The 16936-nt window shown below is 39.1% G+C and overlaps 1 protein-coding gene across 1 annotated transcript; it reads left to right on the top strand.

Annotated features, from left to right (window-relative positions):
- The first annotated feature begins 904 nt into the window (after positions 1-904).
- On the top strand, positions 905-15710 carry LOC122994379 (serine/threonine-protein kinase pim-2-like). Its single transcript, XM_044369027.1, has 10 exons — positions 905-1316; positions 1545-1639; positions 1733-1780; positions 2055-2276; positions 2823-3003; positions 14203-14376; positions 14501-14909; positions 15019-15128; positions 15378-15457; positions 15569-15710. Exons 1-7 carry the CDS (start codon positions 950-952, stop codon positions 14590-14592), a joined length of 1179 nt encoding a protein of 392 aa, XP_044224962.1. The 5' UTR covers positions 905-949; the 3' UTR covers positions 14593-14909; positions 15019-15128; positions 15378-15457; positions 15569-15710.
- The last annotated feature ends 1226 nt before the right edge of the window (positions 15711-16936 follow it).

Below are 16936 nucleotides of genomic sequence, written 5' to 3'. Positions count from 1 at the left end.
GTCAGGTAACGGTCCAACATTTAGGTCCAGCTTTAGTGGAGGGTTTATAACACACTGCTGTTCAGAAAATAATGATAAAGAGATGGGTGTTAAAACTTATCTTACAGAGATACACAGTCCCTGCTTCTCACTAGTCTAATCAAACCACCAGTAGAACTCCTATTGTAACTTATTTTCTCATCCACCATTATCATCATCTCACCAACCAAACTATGTTTAAAATGACTGATGGTCTGATGATTATGCCTTAAGTTTCCTGCCTTTTATACACGAAAGAGGGAAAAAAGTCTTTGAAAACACATTTTGGTTGGCTAACTTAAAATGCACAGAATTTTTTGGTTTAATAAATACATTTTATTAAATTTGTCAAAAAAAAATAATATCAATACCTCTCACTTTATGCTGCTGCAGTTTTTACATTTATGTAACAGCATTCAATTCTGACAAGATGTGTTGAATGTGTTAAAAAATAATGTTAAGTCTGTTCTAGACTTTGATGGAAAAGTGACTCAGGGGCTTATTCAAACATGAGACTGACAGTTAAACTTGCCCACACATTAACTTACAAGGTGCACATCTGAGAGGGGCTGAAGTCTTGTATTTGTTTATTTACTTTGCTTTTCCCCTTATTGTCATCACCTCTTGTTCAGTACTAATATAATTATTCACCAAGTTCATTATATGTTTCTTATGTCAAAGTGCACAACCCCGACAGGTCATCATGCATATGAAGCGTGTGCAGTACAGGAAGTTGTTCACAGGGTTTTTCTCATTTGTAGAGAACAACATGGATTTCAATGTGAGGAAGAGAAAAAGGGAGGACAGTGATGTTGCAGGAACACCCATGAAAAAGATCAAGGTTTGCAACATCACCTGCTCCACTGAACCCTGCAGCAAGGTGCAGGAGAGTGTTAATGTGAGGAAGAGGAGGGCTAGTGATGATGGAAAGATGCCCAGGAAAAAAACAAGGCCTAGTGAAGGATCAGTGGAGAATTTCATGAAACAGTGGGGCAAGAGAGAGGCCAGTGTCGACGCAGGGACATCAGCAAAAAGGATTAGGTGTAGCGACAGCACCAGCATCACTGTGTCCAGCCCCACTGAATCCAGTGCTGATGTATCCATCTCTACTGGATCCAGCACTACTGGATCCAGTGCTACAAGATCGAGCTCTAGCTCTACTGGATCCAGCTCTAGCTCTGCTGAATCCAGCTCTAGTGGATCCAGTGAGAAAGTGATCATCAGCCATATCTTTAACAACGCCTCCCTGGAAGAGCAGAAAGTCTTTGAGCTGGCCTCCTCAGGAAGCACTAGCAGAGGTGGGCTGATAGAAAGAAAGTTAGAGAAAGATTAGTTTGTGTGCTGCTACTGCTGTGTAAGCTAAGTGAAGACACTCTGCCTGCACCTTCTACAAGAGATTACTTTTAGTCTGGCCTTTGTATTCAGGGTTATGGTTCATAATAAAATCACGATTGGTTAGGAGAAGGGTTGGATGTAAAAATGTCAGAAGAAGTAAAATAAATCTCTCCATGTGTGTTTGTGTGTAGCTGAATTTGAGAACAAGTATGTCCAGCAAGCTCCGATCGGTTCGGGAGGCTTCGGTTCAGTGTATGCTGGCTTCCGTAAAGAGGACTCTTTACCAGTAAGTCTTACAAACACATGTTCATATACACGTTATACCATCACCACAACTTCAGAAAGTGCCAACCAAAGGACTTGTATTTCTGTCTTGCAGGTGGCTATCAAGCATGTTCCCAGGGATATGGTGAGGCGCGAACGAGTGGTGAGTGATTTTATCTAATGTCAAACACAAACTGTTGATACTAGAATTTTTCCCTGAATGTTGAACTTTTTTTTCACTGCTCTAATGTTAATGAGCAAAACAGACAAGCTATCAGTTCTGCAGCTGCTTATATTTCAATCCTTTCTCCTAAAAGTGACATTCATATGTAATCAATTTGCATTTGCAAATACCCTTTATAAGTAAACAAATGCTGCCTGATTACCTCAATTGAACCTCATTTACCACTCAACATGTCTACATTTGTTTTCTTTAGGTTTGCAATGGGAAGATGTTTTACATCATTCTGGAGGTGGCCCTCATGCTCAAGACTGGAGGTCTACCAGGATCAGTTGGACAATCCGCCGCGATATCCCTTCTGGACTGGTACGCTCTTGAACATGAGTTAATCCTGGTTTTGGAAAGACCAGCCTACTCCCTGGACCTTCACAAGTACCTCCAAATCAACAGAGGCTCCCTGCCGGAACATGAGGCTAAGGTACTGAGGCTATATGGAGGATGCTCCTGTGTATGTGTGTGTGGAAAAGCAGTTCTTGGCATCCTTTAGAGCAGAGCTTACCTGATGGGAAAGTCACTCTGGCTAAAACTGCAACCAAGGTCAACACTTGATTGAATTTCATGTGTCTTTTTCAGTAGAGTGTTTTAGGCTGCAGTCTAAAGCTTGTTTGATTTGGTTCAAACCACAACTGAAAAGTTACATTTATCACATTTGGTGTGATTTGAACTGCACATCCACACATCCTTGTGAAATAGGCAGTGCTGGTGATGTAGGGACTACTCACAGGGCTAGTTGGTAAAATACTGTAGCTGGCAAGATAACAGCTAACATGATAGCCAGCCAGGAACATGCTAGAGAGACAACTGAGACTGACAGTTCAGCAGTGTTTAAAGTTTGCGGAAGTGTTCTGTAAATTCTTGCCCCATAATGTTATTTTAGACATTTTTCCACCATGCCAAGAATCTGGAGAAAATATTGCCTTACAGTCCCTCTCAACTACTGTATGTCTATGTCTCTCTATCTCAGATGATCCTGAGGCAGCTGGTGGATGCTGCCATTGACATGCACGCCAAGGGTGTCTTTCACCGGGACATCAAGTTAGAAAACACCCTGATTCAGCGCTCTTCAACTGGTGCCCCAAGACTCCGGGTGATTGATTTTGGCTGTGGCAGCTTCTCAACAAAGACATCTTTCCATTCCTTCTGTGGTATGACATCCATTAGCCAATTTTTAGAATAATAACTTTCATGTATAAAGAAAGCTGAGCACCCTTCTCATTCTCTCTCACTTTCTGTCTTTGTCTTCCTCCATTTCTCTGTTGCTGTGTGTTCTAGGTACGCCTGCATATGCCCCTCCAGAGTGGTTTGATTGTCGCACATACTGGGCTCGTCCCACCACGGTTTGGCAGCTGGGCGCACTCTTCTATTCATTGCTGAATGATAGAGAGTATTTTTCAACATCAGGCTTCATCCACCACCACATTAAAATCGAAAGTGAGCTGTCCCAAGGTAAGACACAGTTTCATACCAGACAGTATCTTCTTCTGGAAAGCAAATATGTTTTTATTCCCTCACAGAGTACTGTAGCTGCCCCCTTAAACCTTGATCTCCTGCTTTTGCTCTTACTTTTTAGACTGTGAGATGTTGTTGGAAATGTGTCTGGCCAGAAACCCAATGGAGCGTGCCACTCTGCAGGAGCTACAGTCCTTCCTTGCCCTCACATAATCCAGCCCTCCACCCATCTAAGCCCTCCTCTTCAATAAAAGGCCTTCAGGTTGGTTCCTCCCACCACCTCACATTGTCACAGTCAGGACAGCACCACACACATATCCACATTGCAGGAAACAGTTAGCATTGAATAATACTCTGTGATGTCTGTTCTTTGCATGGGATCCTGCTGTCACTGTTTCTCCTCCTGCTGAGATGCGCTGGAGCCCACCTGACCTCCATCACTGTCTGCTGTGTGTCCTGCTGCATCCTCAGAAATGGAACATTAACACCAGGGAGGAAACTGGAAAAAACACAGCAACAACAAAAAATATGTAATCAATTTGCATTTGCAAATACTTTTTATAGGTAACCAAATACTGCCTGGATTACCTCAATTGAACCTCATTTACCACTCAACATGTATACATTTGTATTCTTTAGGTTTGCAATGGCAGGCTGTTTGACATCATTCTCAAGTTGGCCCTCATGCTCAAGACTGCATGTCCACCAGAATCAGTTGGATAATCTGCCACGATATCCCTTCTAGACTGGTAAACTACTGTAGTTGGCAAGATAACAGCTAACATGATAGCAAGCCAGGAACATGCTAGTATTAGTCAATCTAATTCAGTTCTTCTGAAAGACAACTGAGACTGACAGTTCAGTAGTGTTTAAAGTTTGCGGAAGTGTTCTGTAAATTTTTGCCCCATAATGTTATTTTAGACATTATGGGAATCTGGAGAAAGTACTTCCTTACAGTCCCTCTCAGCTACTGTATGTCTGTGTCTCTCTATCTCAGATGATCCTGAGGCAGCTGGTGGATGCAGCCATTGACATGCACGCCAAGGGTGTCTTTCACTGGGACATGGAGGCCTTCAGGTTGGTTCCTCCCGCCACCCCACATTATCACTGTCAGGACAGCACCACACAATCTCCACATTGCAGGAAACAGCATTGAACAATACTCTGTGATGTCTCTTCTCTGCATAGGATCCTGCCGTCACTGTTTCTCTCTCTGCTGAGATGCGCTGGAGCCCACCTGACCTCCATCACTGTCTGCTATGTGCCCTGCTGCATCCTCGGAAATGGAACATTAATACCAGGGAGGAAACTGGAAAAGACACAGCAACAAAATGGATCATGAAGCCGCCCAGCCTTCCGTGCAGAGGGAATCTCTCCAATTTCCATACAGGCTCGGGATTTTGGGGAGTTTTTCCTCGTCCTCTTAGAGAGCTTGGACTGGGTCAAGAACTAAAGCTGATGTTCAATCTACAAATAAATCGACCTTCAGTTGATGTGGTGGTGTGAATTTTAAGTAAGGCTGTGTTAGAGCACTGTGAGCGTGTTTACGAGACATTTCTTGAGTACAGAAAAAGAAATGTACTAAGCATAAGTCAGGCGAATTTAGGCTGCTAGATGATTTCTGACAAACATGTTTAAAGCTATGATATATCTGGTTTATTTTACTCATGTAGAAACAGAAGTACATCGTGACCACTTACGATTAAGCACATCTTGTGATGAAACATTTCACACTTTTTTATTTCTTAAAGAATCAGCTGGAAGCTGTCTGTTTAAAACTTCAGCAAAAATGTAAGCAGCTATGATTTCACCAGTATAATAGGTATGATGACAGTAAATGATCATCTGAGAAATCCAACTGAAAGAACATCTGAAAATAAAAACTTTACATGAAAGCAAAGTCCAAAGAAAAAATAAAGTAAGTTCAATAGTGGAAACCTTCAGATGAGTATTTTAATGATGACCTACTGTTATTTAAATGTTAAAACAGATACATTTCCAAAATATAAAAACCTTAGAGCTGATATAAAAGTTCTGAAAGAGCTACTCCAGGCTTTATGACTGGCAAAGACAGACAGAGACAAGTAATCTGTCAGCCTACATTTAACTGCCTCAAATGTATAATACAGTATGTATAAATTAATACAGAGCTCCTGACATCAATGTATTTGTACAATCTGACTAGATGTATACCTTATGGACATAACACTAGAAGAAGATGTACACAAGATGATTTTCTTTAAGGTTTAAATTGATAGATAATTTAAGCAGAGCTCCAGTGTGGACAGAGAAAACATTAATAAAATATCATACATTATGTTTAACAGTCTTTAATTTAGTGAATATAATAATTGTGTACATACAGTAGATGCTGAACTTGTCATAATGTCATGAAATGACATGATGCACCAGAATTACAGGCACTCTTAATTATCTTGTCACATCCTGTAGTCTGTTTTTTGTTGGCTATTTTAAGAGTTAGTCAGAAATCACAAATAAATTGGCTGAAGTGCACTCTCACTAATGACTGATAATATGAAAAGTTCAAGGTGTCAGAGCCACACACACACACACACACACACACACACACACACACACACTCACACACACACACACACACACACAATAAATCCATCCCTGTCTGTCACATGTCATTCAATCATCCATTACTGACAAGGGAAAAGGCTTTTTTAAATACAATTTCACAGCTGGGCCTGATTGGATATTGTTTGTTTATTAGTTTGGTCTCACGTATCACATAGCGGTAAACACACAGCCAAGAATAACTCAAAGGGTCAAGCTATGTGCAAACACACATACACACAGAGAGAGAAATTATACACTGTACTTTGCTCACTGTACTTAAAAGTTTATGGGGGCTTGCACACAAAATTTGTAGTTTAGGCCAGTACAGTAACATGAAAGTTCTCCTGACAGAAATTAAATGTGTCACATGACCCTCATCTGACTGGAAATTTCTGTCAGTTCAACAACTTTTTTAATCATGCATGAAATCATTTGTGTTTGTAGAGTTTGAATTTTTATGTAATTTTAACAGGGAATATATATCTTATATAACAGCTTACTGAATGATCATTTTCTTTTTTACGTAACACAAATAAAATGTGTCAGAACTCAGTCATTTTATTTGCAAACAACATTTATATCTTGTAACTTTCATGTCAAATTAAACTAAAATATTTGTTTTTTTCAGCAAAATCCCAATTTGCTCACTCTACTCAAAAGTTTTTTGGAAATGACTTGCACACAAAACTTTCCAGTACAGCAACATGAAAGTTATGAGTACACCTGACACAATATAAATGTGTCACGTGACCGAAGTCAGTTTAACACAATATTTTCAATTAAATGATGGAATAATTTGTATTTTAATAATTTTCTATGCCATGTTAAGTGGGAATATATAGCATACACAACATTTAATTTTAAGTTATTTAGTGTATATATTATTATTTTTTCTAACAAATAACAATAAGTTATTAATTTTCTAACCAATAGTTTTTGGTGGAGTTAACAATAATCTTTAAAGACAAAATATTGCATTGAAACAACTGTTTTACTCATGCTCATGTATGTTAAAGAATTAAGTGAACTACACATACTTTTGCTGCTATATTTCCTCATTTTTAAATGTTAATATAACTACTCCTGCTAAGGTGAATAGACTCAAAAGCTGATGTGACCCAAAACCATTCTATTTCTTTGTTTTCACATATCTTCTTCAAATTTACCTACCAAAACATTAATGTTGACACTACTAGAAATTAAATCACCTAAAAAAACTCAAATACATTTTGGAAATGTCATTGTACTCAAAAATGAATACATCTAACATGATAATGGTGTTAGTTAGCATGACCACATTTCTCTACTAGGGAAAAGGTGTATTCTACAAAAACACTTTCAACTATGTGTCTCAGAACATTTTATTGTGAATATGAATTCCCAAGTTGTCTTACATTCTCACTGCTAACACAAAATAATATATACAGTAAGACAAATTATGAACATAAACAAGTTTAGAAGATGACCTTAAGTGTATTTTTTTTATTGTGCAAACTGCAAATCCCATTATGACAGCTCAGTGAAGGATATTAAGACCAAAATTATGACTGTAACAGCAACATCTTCAAATGGCTTAACAACAAAATGAGTTACTATTTACTTTTTAATCTAAAAACTGTAAACAATAGTTCCATCGTTTTTATGTTGTTTCTAACACTGCAGCACACAAATCCTACGCAGCACACAGTAAAACAACACAAACAAACCACCAACATTTGTAGCTGTAAGTAGTTCCTCTGCTTTTGGTGCAAGACAGATTTTTCAACAAATCTGCAAAAATTTCAACAAGTCTAAAAGACCCTTTTGCCACAAATGCTTGTGTTATGCTACTTCTGTAGTTTATAGCTCAATTTTTGAGGAAAGTGTCAATTTTTCTCCATCCACATTTAGTGAAGTATTCATGCTTTCTGAGTAACCAACCTGGACAACATACAGCAAGCCATACAATTAAAGTAGTGGATCAGGCCAACACTCAGTACTCGGCAAGACAAGGATGACCTTGACTTCACAAGAATGGAATAGCACCATGTTTACATCCTCACTTTCAGCCATGATGGAGACATTGGCAGCAGATCTCTTAATGTTTGGGCCTCGGTCTACATTGTCCTAAAAAATACGCACAAACATTTACAGTTACAACTTTGATTAAATACTCTCAATTATTATCTCACAAATCTATCAGAGCAAAGAATCCTCTGACACACCATCGTTATTAGTGATGGTTACATTATTTCATGTTACCTAAAAATAATTTAACATTTGTCATAAACATAGAGCCAAAATAATGTACATGTTTTTGGGAGTTAGGTGGGAACACATTAGAGGACATTGTGGAGATCATATTCATCAATTTTCATATTTATCAATTGCTGAGCACATTTAAAGGGTTCTTTGTGTCTCACTGACAGTGTACAATAAGCATGGAGGGTGTGTCTGCTCCAACAGCAGAGCAAACACCTGAGAGTACTAACGACTGAGTGGACATTTCCATTTGAACAGAAACCTACGTCAGGTCACATGGGAAAATAGCATTTTGACACTAAAACATACATACTTCAACCATATGGAACACTACTGAGATGATATAAAAATCTCAAAAAAAAAAAAAAAAAAAAATAGAAAAAAGAAAAAGACCCATCATTTAATCAACAAGTATTTTTTTCTCAGTCGAATTAATGTTGATTAGCTTCAATGGTCAAAACAAACAGTAATGATGAAGCATGCTTAAATAAATCAAAATATTTGAATTAACACCTGACAGTGCCGTTCATAGTTTTAGGTTAATTTAGACACGTTATTGCAGGCCTGGAATTTTTAGGGCAAGGCCACTATGGCCTTTGATAAATACAAATTTATTGGGGCATCACGGCCAAAATGTAGGGTACCAAGGTCAAAACCAATGGTGTGATGACAGTAAGTAATAATTACATTGTATGAAGACAAAACAGTATACAATCAACAATTAGGAGTCGATGTATTGAAAAACAGTACTGAGTTTATTAAAATTACACTGAATGTTTGACTTTTCCACAAAATGCTGTCTGACTGATTTTTTAAAAATGTGAACAATGCATTATATTAATCGTTATTGTTATATTTTAACAATAAAATAAAGTCTATAAATGGGCTAAGGGTGATGAAAATGAATCTGAACAAGTTTCAACACCCGTGCAACTATTAGCATTTGAGTCTGAGATCATAGAAGCAGTCACAAAAATGACTTAAAACACTTTCTTACACATTAAACATTAAACATACTGATGAAAAACTTCTCAAGGGGAGACTCGGATGAGAGCTGAGTCATAACAGCCGACAGACTCTCCTGATCTGTCTTAACTCAGAAGTGGCTTTCTGCTTACAGAGAAATGTGTCTGTGTGTGTGTGTGTGTGTTAATGTAGCATTGCGCTGAAATCTCTGTCAGATCTCACAGCAATATCCTGGTTAGGATGTCAACAGTTAACCACAGAGAATATTTTTAACAGGTTATGCATGTCGGTCTTTAGTAATATGCACACACACTATGCTAACAGCTACATCAGATGTGTAAAACCAACTCCTACGCCAAGTGTTGCATTACAGGTTGTTTGTAGCCTTAATCTTGCTAGGCTAGCGAGTGTCTAAAAGTCTGTTTATAGTGAGTGTGTTAGAGTCAGTCAGCCCTAAAAGCATTTTGTTAGTCCAGTTTAATCTGCAGCAGTTTCTGAAGGCTCGTGAAATGTGTTTTTCTGCCATGAGTCCAAAGCATCTTTGAAAAAATATTTCAAGCTGCCACATAGCATTGTCACACATGATAAGGAGCTCAAAAAGACAGGTGGTCTTATAAATGCTAACTACCAGAGAAAATAATTTTGACCGCTTCCAGGAGCCTGGAGAGTGTGTGACTGGTAAACTTAAAACACAACGTGTATTAACACTTATACCATACAGTGTTTAAGCTGCTTGTGCTGCTTATCACATGTTAGCTAACGTTAGCTGTTAATGTTTAACGTTACACATATATTTGCAGGAGTGGGAGAAATCTTGTGCTACTGTTTAAGTCCAGCGTGATGACGGAGACACTGGGAAACATTGAGTCTGTTTATTCATTGCGTCACATGTAGTTTTAAATGAGGAATCCACAACTTTCTTTCAAGAGCACAACGGCCAGTTCAGAACAGGGCATGCCCAACTGCTAACGGCTAAGCTAAGGCTAATTCCTCATCAGCTATCTCTACTCAGCATTTTCCTCACCAATGTACAGTCTCTGGTGCACAAAATGGATCAACTGCGACTGTGGATCACCGCTCATAAAAGGATTATGGACCGCAACAGCAGCGTCCCCGATAGCACCATTGAGCTAACGGGCTGCTACATCCTCAGGGCAGATACAATAGCTAATGACTCTGGTAAGACCAGAGGGGCCTGGTGGACTATGCGTTTATGTTAACAAAGCTTGGTGTACGGACAATGCCATTATACAGAGGCATTGCTCTGTTAACCGAGTATATCTCATAGTTACGTGTGGACTTTCTATCTGCCCAGAGAGTTTATATCTACTGTTGTGACTGCAGCATACATCAGGATGCTAATGCTAAACTTACAGTGAAAGTATTGCCAACAGACTACACACCCAGTTGAAGCCAAAGCGCTCTAGCTCTTATATACTGTTGAGGGGGGAGGGATTATGCTAGTAACGCCTCTACGTAATGGTGCAGCCATTTTAGACACACCCAACAAAACCAAAAACACAGAAACTGTGAAAAGCAGTTTAACAGCCTAACTCCACAATTCAGTACTACATAGTTCACAGTCTTTTCACATTTTCAGCAATTATTTACTAACATATATAATTTGTTTCAAAATTAATCTCTGATTTTCCTTTACATGGACTTTAACAATATATGGCATTTTGACATTATTTATCTAAGTTGTATTGATTTAAATATTGTAACAGAAATTTAGGTTTTATTTCTACACAAAGATTTTATGTTACACAAGCAAAGAAATCAAAGTTGTACTCAACCTTTAGATTTTATGTTGCAACTTTTAGTAAACTACGTGTACTAGAAAATAATTAAAAACACAGAAAATTCGGTCAGTTTTATATTAGGAAAGCAAAAGAAATGAGTTCAGCATAACACTGCAACTCTTCTTGTAATATGTTTTTGTTTTGCAAAGTGAACTCAAATTATTTATTTTATTGAACATGAAATTGACTGCATAAAAGCAGTTTTTTTGGGGGTTCAATCAACACACCACCCTTCTCTCTATAACCATAGTGGTTGATAAAAACAACCACAGTGTGCACATGGATCAGACAGATCACATTCATTCATTAAAAAACACTAATCATCCATCCTAATCTACAGTTGACTCAATTGACTCAGTTGTTTAGAAATTCACTTCTTAAAATACTTAAAAGTTTGCTTATAAGCTTTGAGATGATAGTGTTAAATACACACACATTACATAGAAAATGTGTTAAAAGGGCAAGAAAAGACAAATTAATAGCCCATTTCATTAACATGTAGGGATTTGCTCTCAGACTGATTATTATTATTTTGCTTTTGTGCACAAAAGCAGAGATACACTAAATGTAAAAAAAGTCTTTGAAAACACATTTTGGTTGGCTAACTTAAAATGCACAGAATTTTTTGGTTTAATAAATACATTTTATTAAATTTGTCACAAAAAATAATATCAATACCTCTCACTTTATGCTGCTGCAGTTTTTACATTTATGTGACGGCATTCAATTCTGACAAGATGTGTTGAATGTGTTAAAAAATAATGTTAAGTCTGATCTAGACTTTGATGGAAAAGTGACTCAGGGGCTTATTCAAACATGAGACTGACAGTTAAACTTGCCCACACATTAACTTACAAGGTGCACGTCTGAGAGGGGTTGAAGTCTTGTATTTGTTTATTTACTTTGCTTTTCCCCTTAATGTCATCACCTCTTGTTCAGTACTGATATAATTATTCACCAAGTTCATTATATGTTTCTTATGTCAAAGTGCACAACCCCGACAGGTCATCATGCATATGAAGCGTGTGCAGTACAGGAAGTTGTTCACAGGGTTTTTCTCATTTGTAGAGAACAACATGGATTTCAATGTGAGGAAGAGAAAAAGGGAGGACAGTGATGTTGCACCCATGAAAAAGATCAAGGTTTGCAACATCACCTGCTCCACTGAACCCTGCAACAAGGTGCAGGAGAGTGTTAATGTGAGGAAGAGGAGGGCTAGTGATGATGGAAAGATGCCCAGGAAAAAAGCAAGGCCTAGTGAAGGATCAGTGGAGAATTTCATGAAACAGTGGGGCAAGAGAGAGGCCAGTGTCGACGCAGGGACATCAGCAAAAAGGATTAGGTGTAGTGACAGCACCAGCATCACTGTGTCCAGCCCCACTGAATCCAGTGCTGATGTATCCATCTCTACTGGATCCAGCACTACTGGATCCAGTTCTACAAGATCGAGCTCTAGCTCTACTGGATCCAGCTCTAGCTCTACTGGATCCAGCTCTAGTGGATCCAGTGAGAAAGTGATCATCAGCCATATCTTTAACAACGCCTCCCTGGAAGAGCAGAAAGTCTTTGAGCTGGCCTCCTCAGGAAGCACAAGCAGAGGTGGGCTGATAGAAAGAAAGTTAGAGAAAGATTAGTTTGTGTGCTGCTACTGCTGTGTAAGCTAAGTGAAGACACTCTGCCTGCACCTTCTACAAGAGATTACTTTTAGTCTGGCCTTTGTATTCAGGGTTATGGTTCATACTAAAATCAGAATTGGTTAGGAGAAGGGTTGGAAGTAAAAATGTCAGAAGAAGTAAAATAAATCTCCCTGTGTGTGTTTGTGTGTAGCTGAATTTGAGAACAAGTATGTCCAGCAAGCTCCGATCGGTTCAGGAGGCTTCGGTTCAGTGTATGCTGGCTTCCGTAAAGAAGACTCTTTACCAGTAAGTCTTACAAACACATGTTCATACACACGTTATACCATCACCACAACTTCAGAAAGTGCCAACCAAAGGACTTGTATTTCTGTCTTGCAGGTGGCTATCAAGCATGTACCCAGGGATATGGTGAGGCGCGAACGAGTGGTGAGTGATTTTATCTAATGTCAAACACAAACTGTTGATACTAGAATTTTTCCCTGAATGTTGAACTTTTTTTTCACTGCTCTAATGTAAATGAGCAAAACAGACAAGCTATGAGTTCTGCAGCTGCTTATATTTCAATCCTTTCTCCTAAAAGTGACATTCATATGTAATCAATTTGCATTTGCAAATACCCTTTATAAGTAAACAAATGCTGCCTGATTACCTCAATTGAACCTCATTTACCACTCAACATGTCTAAATTTGTTTTCTTGAGGTTTGCAATGGGAAGATGTTTTACATCATTCTGGAGGTGGCCCTCATGCTCAAGACTGGAGGTCTACCAGGATCAGTTGGACAATCCGCCGCGATATCCCTTCTGGACTGGTATGCTCTTGAACATGAGTTAATCCTGGTTTTGGAAAGACCAGCCTACTCCCTGGACCTCCACAAGTACCTCCAAATCAACAGAGGCTCCCTGCTGGAACATGAGGCTAAGGTACTGAGGCTATATGGAGGATGCTCCTGTGTATGTATGTGTAGAAAAGCAGCTCTTGGCATCCTTTAGAGCAGAGCTTACTTGATGAGAAGGTCACTCTGGCTAAAACTGCAACCAAGGTCAACACTTGATTGAATTTCATGTGTCTTTTTCAGTAGAGTGTTTTAGGCTGCAGTCTAAAGCTTGTTTGATTTGGTTCAAACCACAACTGAAAAGTTACATTTATCACATTTGGTGTGATAGCCAGCCAGGAACATGCTAGAGAGACAACTGAGACTGACAGTTCAGCAGTGTTTAAAGTTTGCGGAAGTGTTCTGTAAATTCTTGCCCCAAAATGTTATTTTAGACATTTTTCCACCATGCCAAGAATCTAGAGAAAGTACTGCCTTACAGTCCCTCTCAACTACTGTATGTCTATGTCTCTCTATCTCAGATGATCCTGAGGCAGCTGGTGGATGCTGCCATTGACATGCACGCCAAGGGTGTCTTTCACCGGGACATCAAGTTAGAAAACACCCTGATTCAGCGCTCTTCAACTGGTGCCCCAAGACTCCGGGTGATTGATTTTGGCTGTGGCAGCTTCTCAACAAAGACATCTTTCAATTCCTTCTGTGGTATGACATCCATTAGCCAATTTTTAGAATAATAACTTTCATGTATAAAGAAAGCTTAGTCCTCTTCTCATTCTCTCTCACTTTCTGTCTTTGTCTTCCTCCATTTCTCTGTTGCTGTGTGTTCTAGGTACCCCTGCATACGCCCCTCCAGAGTGGTTTGATTGCCGCACATACTGGGCTCGTCCCACCACGGTTTGGCAGCTGGGCGCACTCTTCTATTCATTGCTGAATGATAGAGAGTATTTTTCAACATCAGGCTTCATCCACCACCACATTAAAATCGACAGTGAGCTGTCCCAAGGTAAGACACAGTTTCATACCAGACAGTATCTTCCTCTGGAAAGCAAATATGTTTTTTTCCCCTCACAGAGTACTGTAGCTGCCCCCTTAAACCTTGATCTCCTGCTTTTGCTCTTACTTTTTAGACTGCAAGATGTTGTTGGACATGTGTTTGGCCAGAAACCCAATGGAGCGTGTCACTCTGCAGGAGCTACAGTCCTTCCTTGCCCTCACATAATCCAGCCCTCCACCCATCTAAACCCTCCTCTTCAATAAAAGGCCTTCAGGTTGGTTCCTCCCACCACCTCATATTGTCACAGTCAGGACAGCACCACATACACATCCACATTGCAGGAAACAGTTAGCATTGAATAATACTCTGTGATGTCTGTTCTTTGCATGGGATCCTGCTGTCACTGTTTCTCCTCCTGCTGAGATGCGCTGGAGCCCACCTGACCTCCATCACTGTCTGCTGTGTGTCCTGCTGCATCCTCAGAAATGGAACATTAACACCAGGGAGGAAACTGGAAAAAACACAGCAACAACAAAAAATATGTAATCAATTTGCATTTGCAAATACTTTTTATAGGTAACCAAATACTGCCTGGATTACCTCAATTGAACCTCATTTACCACTCAACATGTATACATTTGTATTCTTTAGGTTTGCAATGGGAGGCTGTTTGACGTCATTCTCAAGTTGGCCGTTATGCTCAAGACTGCATGTCCACCAGAATCAGTTGGATAATCTGCCACGATATCCCTTCTAGACTGGTAAACTACTGTAGTTGGCAAGATAACAGCTGACATGATAGCAAGCCAGGAACATGCTAGTGTTAGTCAATCTCAATCCAGTTCTTCTGAAATACAACTGAGACTGATAGTTCAGCAGTATTTTAAGTTTGAGGAACTGTTCTGTAAATTTTTGCCCCATAATGTTATTTTAGACATTATGGGAATCTGGAGAAAGTACTGCCTTACAGTCCCTCTCAGCTACTGTATGTCTGTGTCTCTCTATCTCAGATGATCCTGAGGCAGCTGGTGGATGCAGCCATTGACATGCACGCCAAGGGTGTCTTTCACTGGGACATCGAGGCCTTCAGGTTTGTTCCTCCCACCGCCCCACATTGTCACAGTCAGGAAAGCACCACACAATCTCCACATTGCAGGAAACAGCATTGAACAATACTCTGTGATGTCTGTTCTCTGCATAGGATCCTGCCGTCACTGTTTCTCTCTCTGCTGAGATGCGCTGGAGCCCACCTGACCTCCATCACTGTCTGCTGTGTGCCCTGCTGCATCCTCAGAAATGGAACATTGATACCAGGGAGGAAACTGGAAAAAGCACAGCAACAAAATGGATCATGAAGCCGCCCAGCCTTCCGTGCAGAGGGAATCTCTCCAATTTCCATATAGGCTCGGGATTTTGGGAAGTTTTTCCTCGTCCTCTTAGAGAGCTTGGACTGGGTCAAGAACTAAAGCTGATGTTCGATCTACAAATAAATCGACCTTCAGTTGATGTGGTGGTGTGAATTTTAAGTAAGGCTGTGTTAGAGCACTGTGAGCGTGTTTACGAGACATTTCTTGAGTACAGAAAAAGAAATGTACTAAGCATAAGTCAGGCTATTTTTTTCTGACAAACATGTTTAAAGCTATGATATATCTGGTTTATTTTACTCATGTAGAAACAGAAGTACATTGTGACCACTTACGATTAAGCACATCTTGTGATGAAACATTTCACACTTCTTTATTTCTTAAAGAATCTGCTGGAAGCTGTCTGTTTAAAACTTCAGCAAAAATGTAAGCAGCTATGATTTCACCAGCATAATAGGTATGATGACAGTAAATGATCATCTGAGAAATCCAACTGAAAGAACATCTGAAAATAAAAACTTTACATGAAAGCAAAGTCCAAAGAAAAAATAAAGTAAGTTCAATAGTGGAAACCTTCAGATGAGTATTTTAATGATGACCTACTGTTATTTAAATGTTAAAACAGATACATTTCCAAAATATAAAAACCTTAGAGCTGATATAAAAGTTCTGAAAGAGCTACTCCAGGCTTTATGACTGGCAAAGACAGACAGAGACAAGTAATCTGTCAGCCTACATTTAACTGCCTCAAATGTATAATACAGTATGTATAAATTAATACAGAGCTCCTGACATCAATGTATTTGTACAATCTGACTAGATGTATACCTTATGGACATAACACTAGAAGAAGATGTACACAAGATGATTTTCTTTAAGGTTTAAATTGATAGATAATTTAAGCAGAGCTCCAGTGTGGACAGAGAAAACATTAATAAAATATCATACATTATGTTTAACAGTCTTTAATTTAGTGAATATAATAATTGTGTACATACAGTAGATGCTGAACTTGTCATAATGTCATGAAATGACATGATGCACCAGAATTACAGGCACTCTTAATTATCTTGTCACATCCTGTAGTCTGTTTTTTGTTGGCTATTTTAAGAGTTAGTCAGAAATCACATATAAATTGGCTGAACTGCACTCTCACTAATGACTGATAATATGAAAAGTTCAAGGTGTCAGAGCCACACACACAC

This window comes from Thunnus albacares, chromosome 12 (genome assembly GCF_914725855.1).
Source record: "Thunnus albacares chromosome 12, fThuAlb1.1, whole genome shotgun sequence".
Taxonomy (NCBI): Eukaryota; Metazoa; Chordata; class Actinopteri; order Scombriformes; family Scombridae; genus Thunnus; species Thunnus albacares.
The sequence above is the reverse complement of the archived record's forward strand: the minus strand, read 5'-3'. Positions and strand labels throughout refer to the sequence as shown.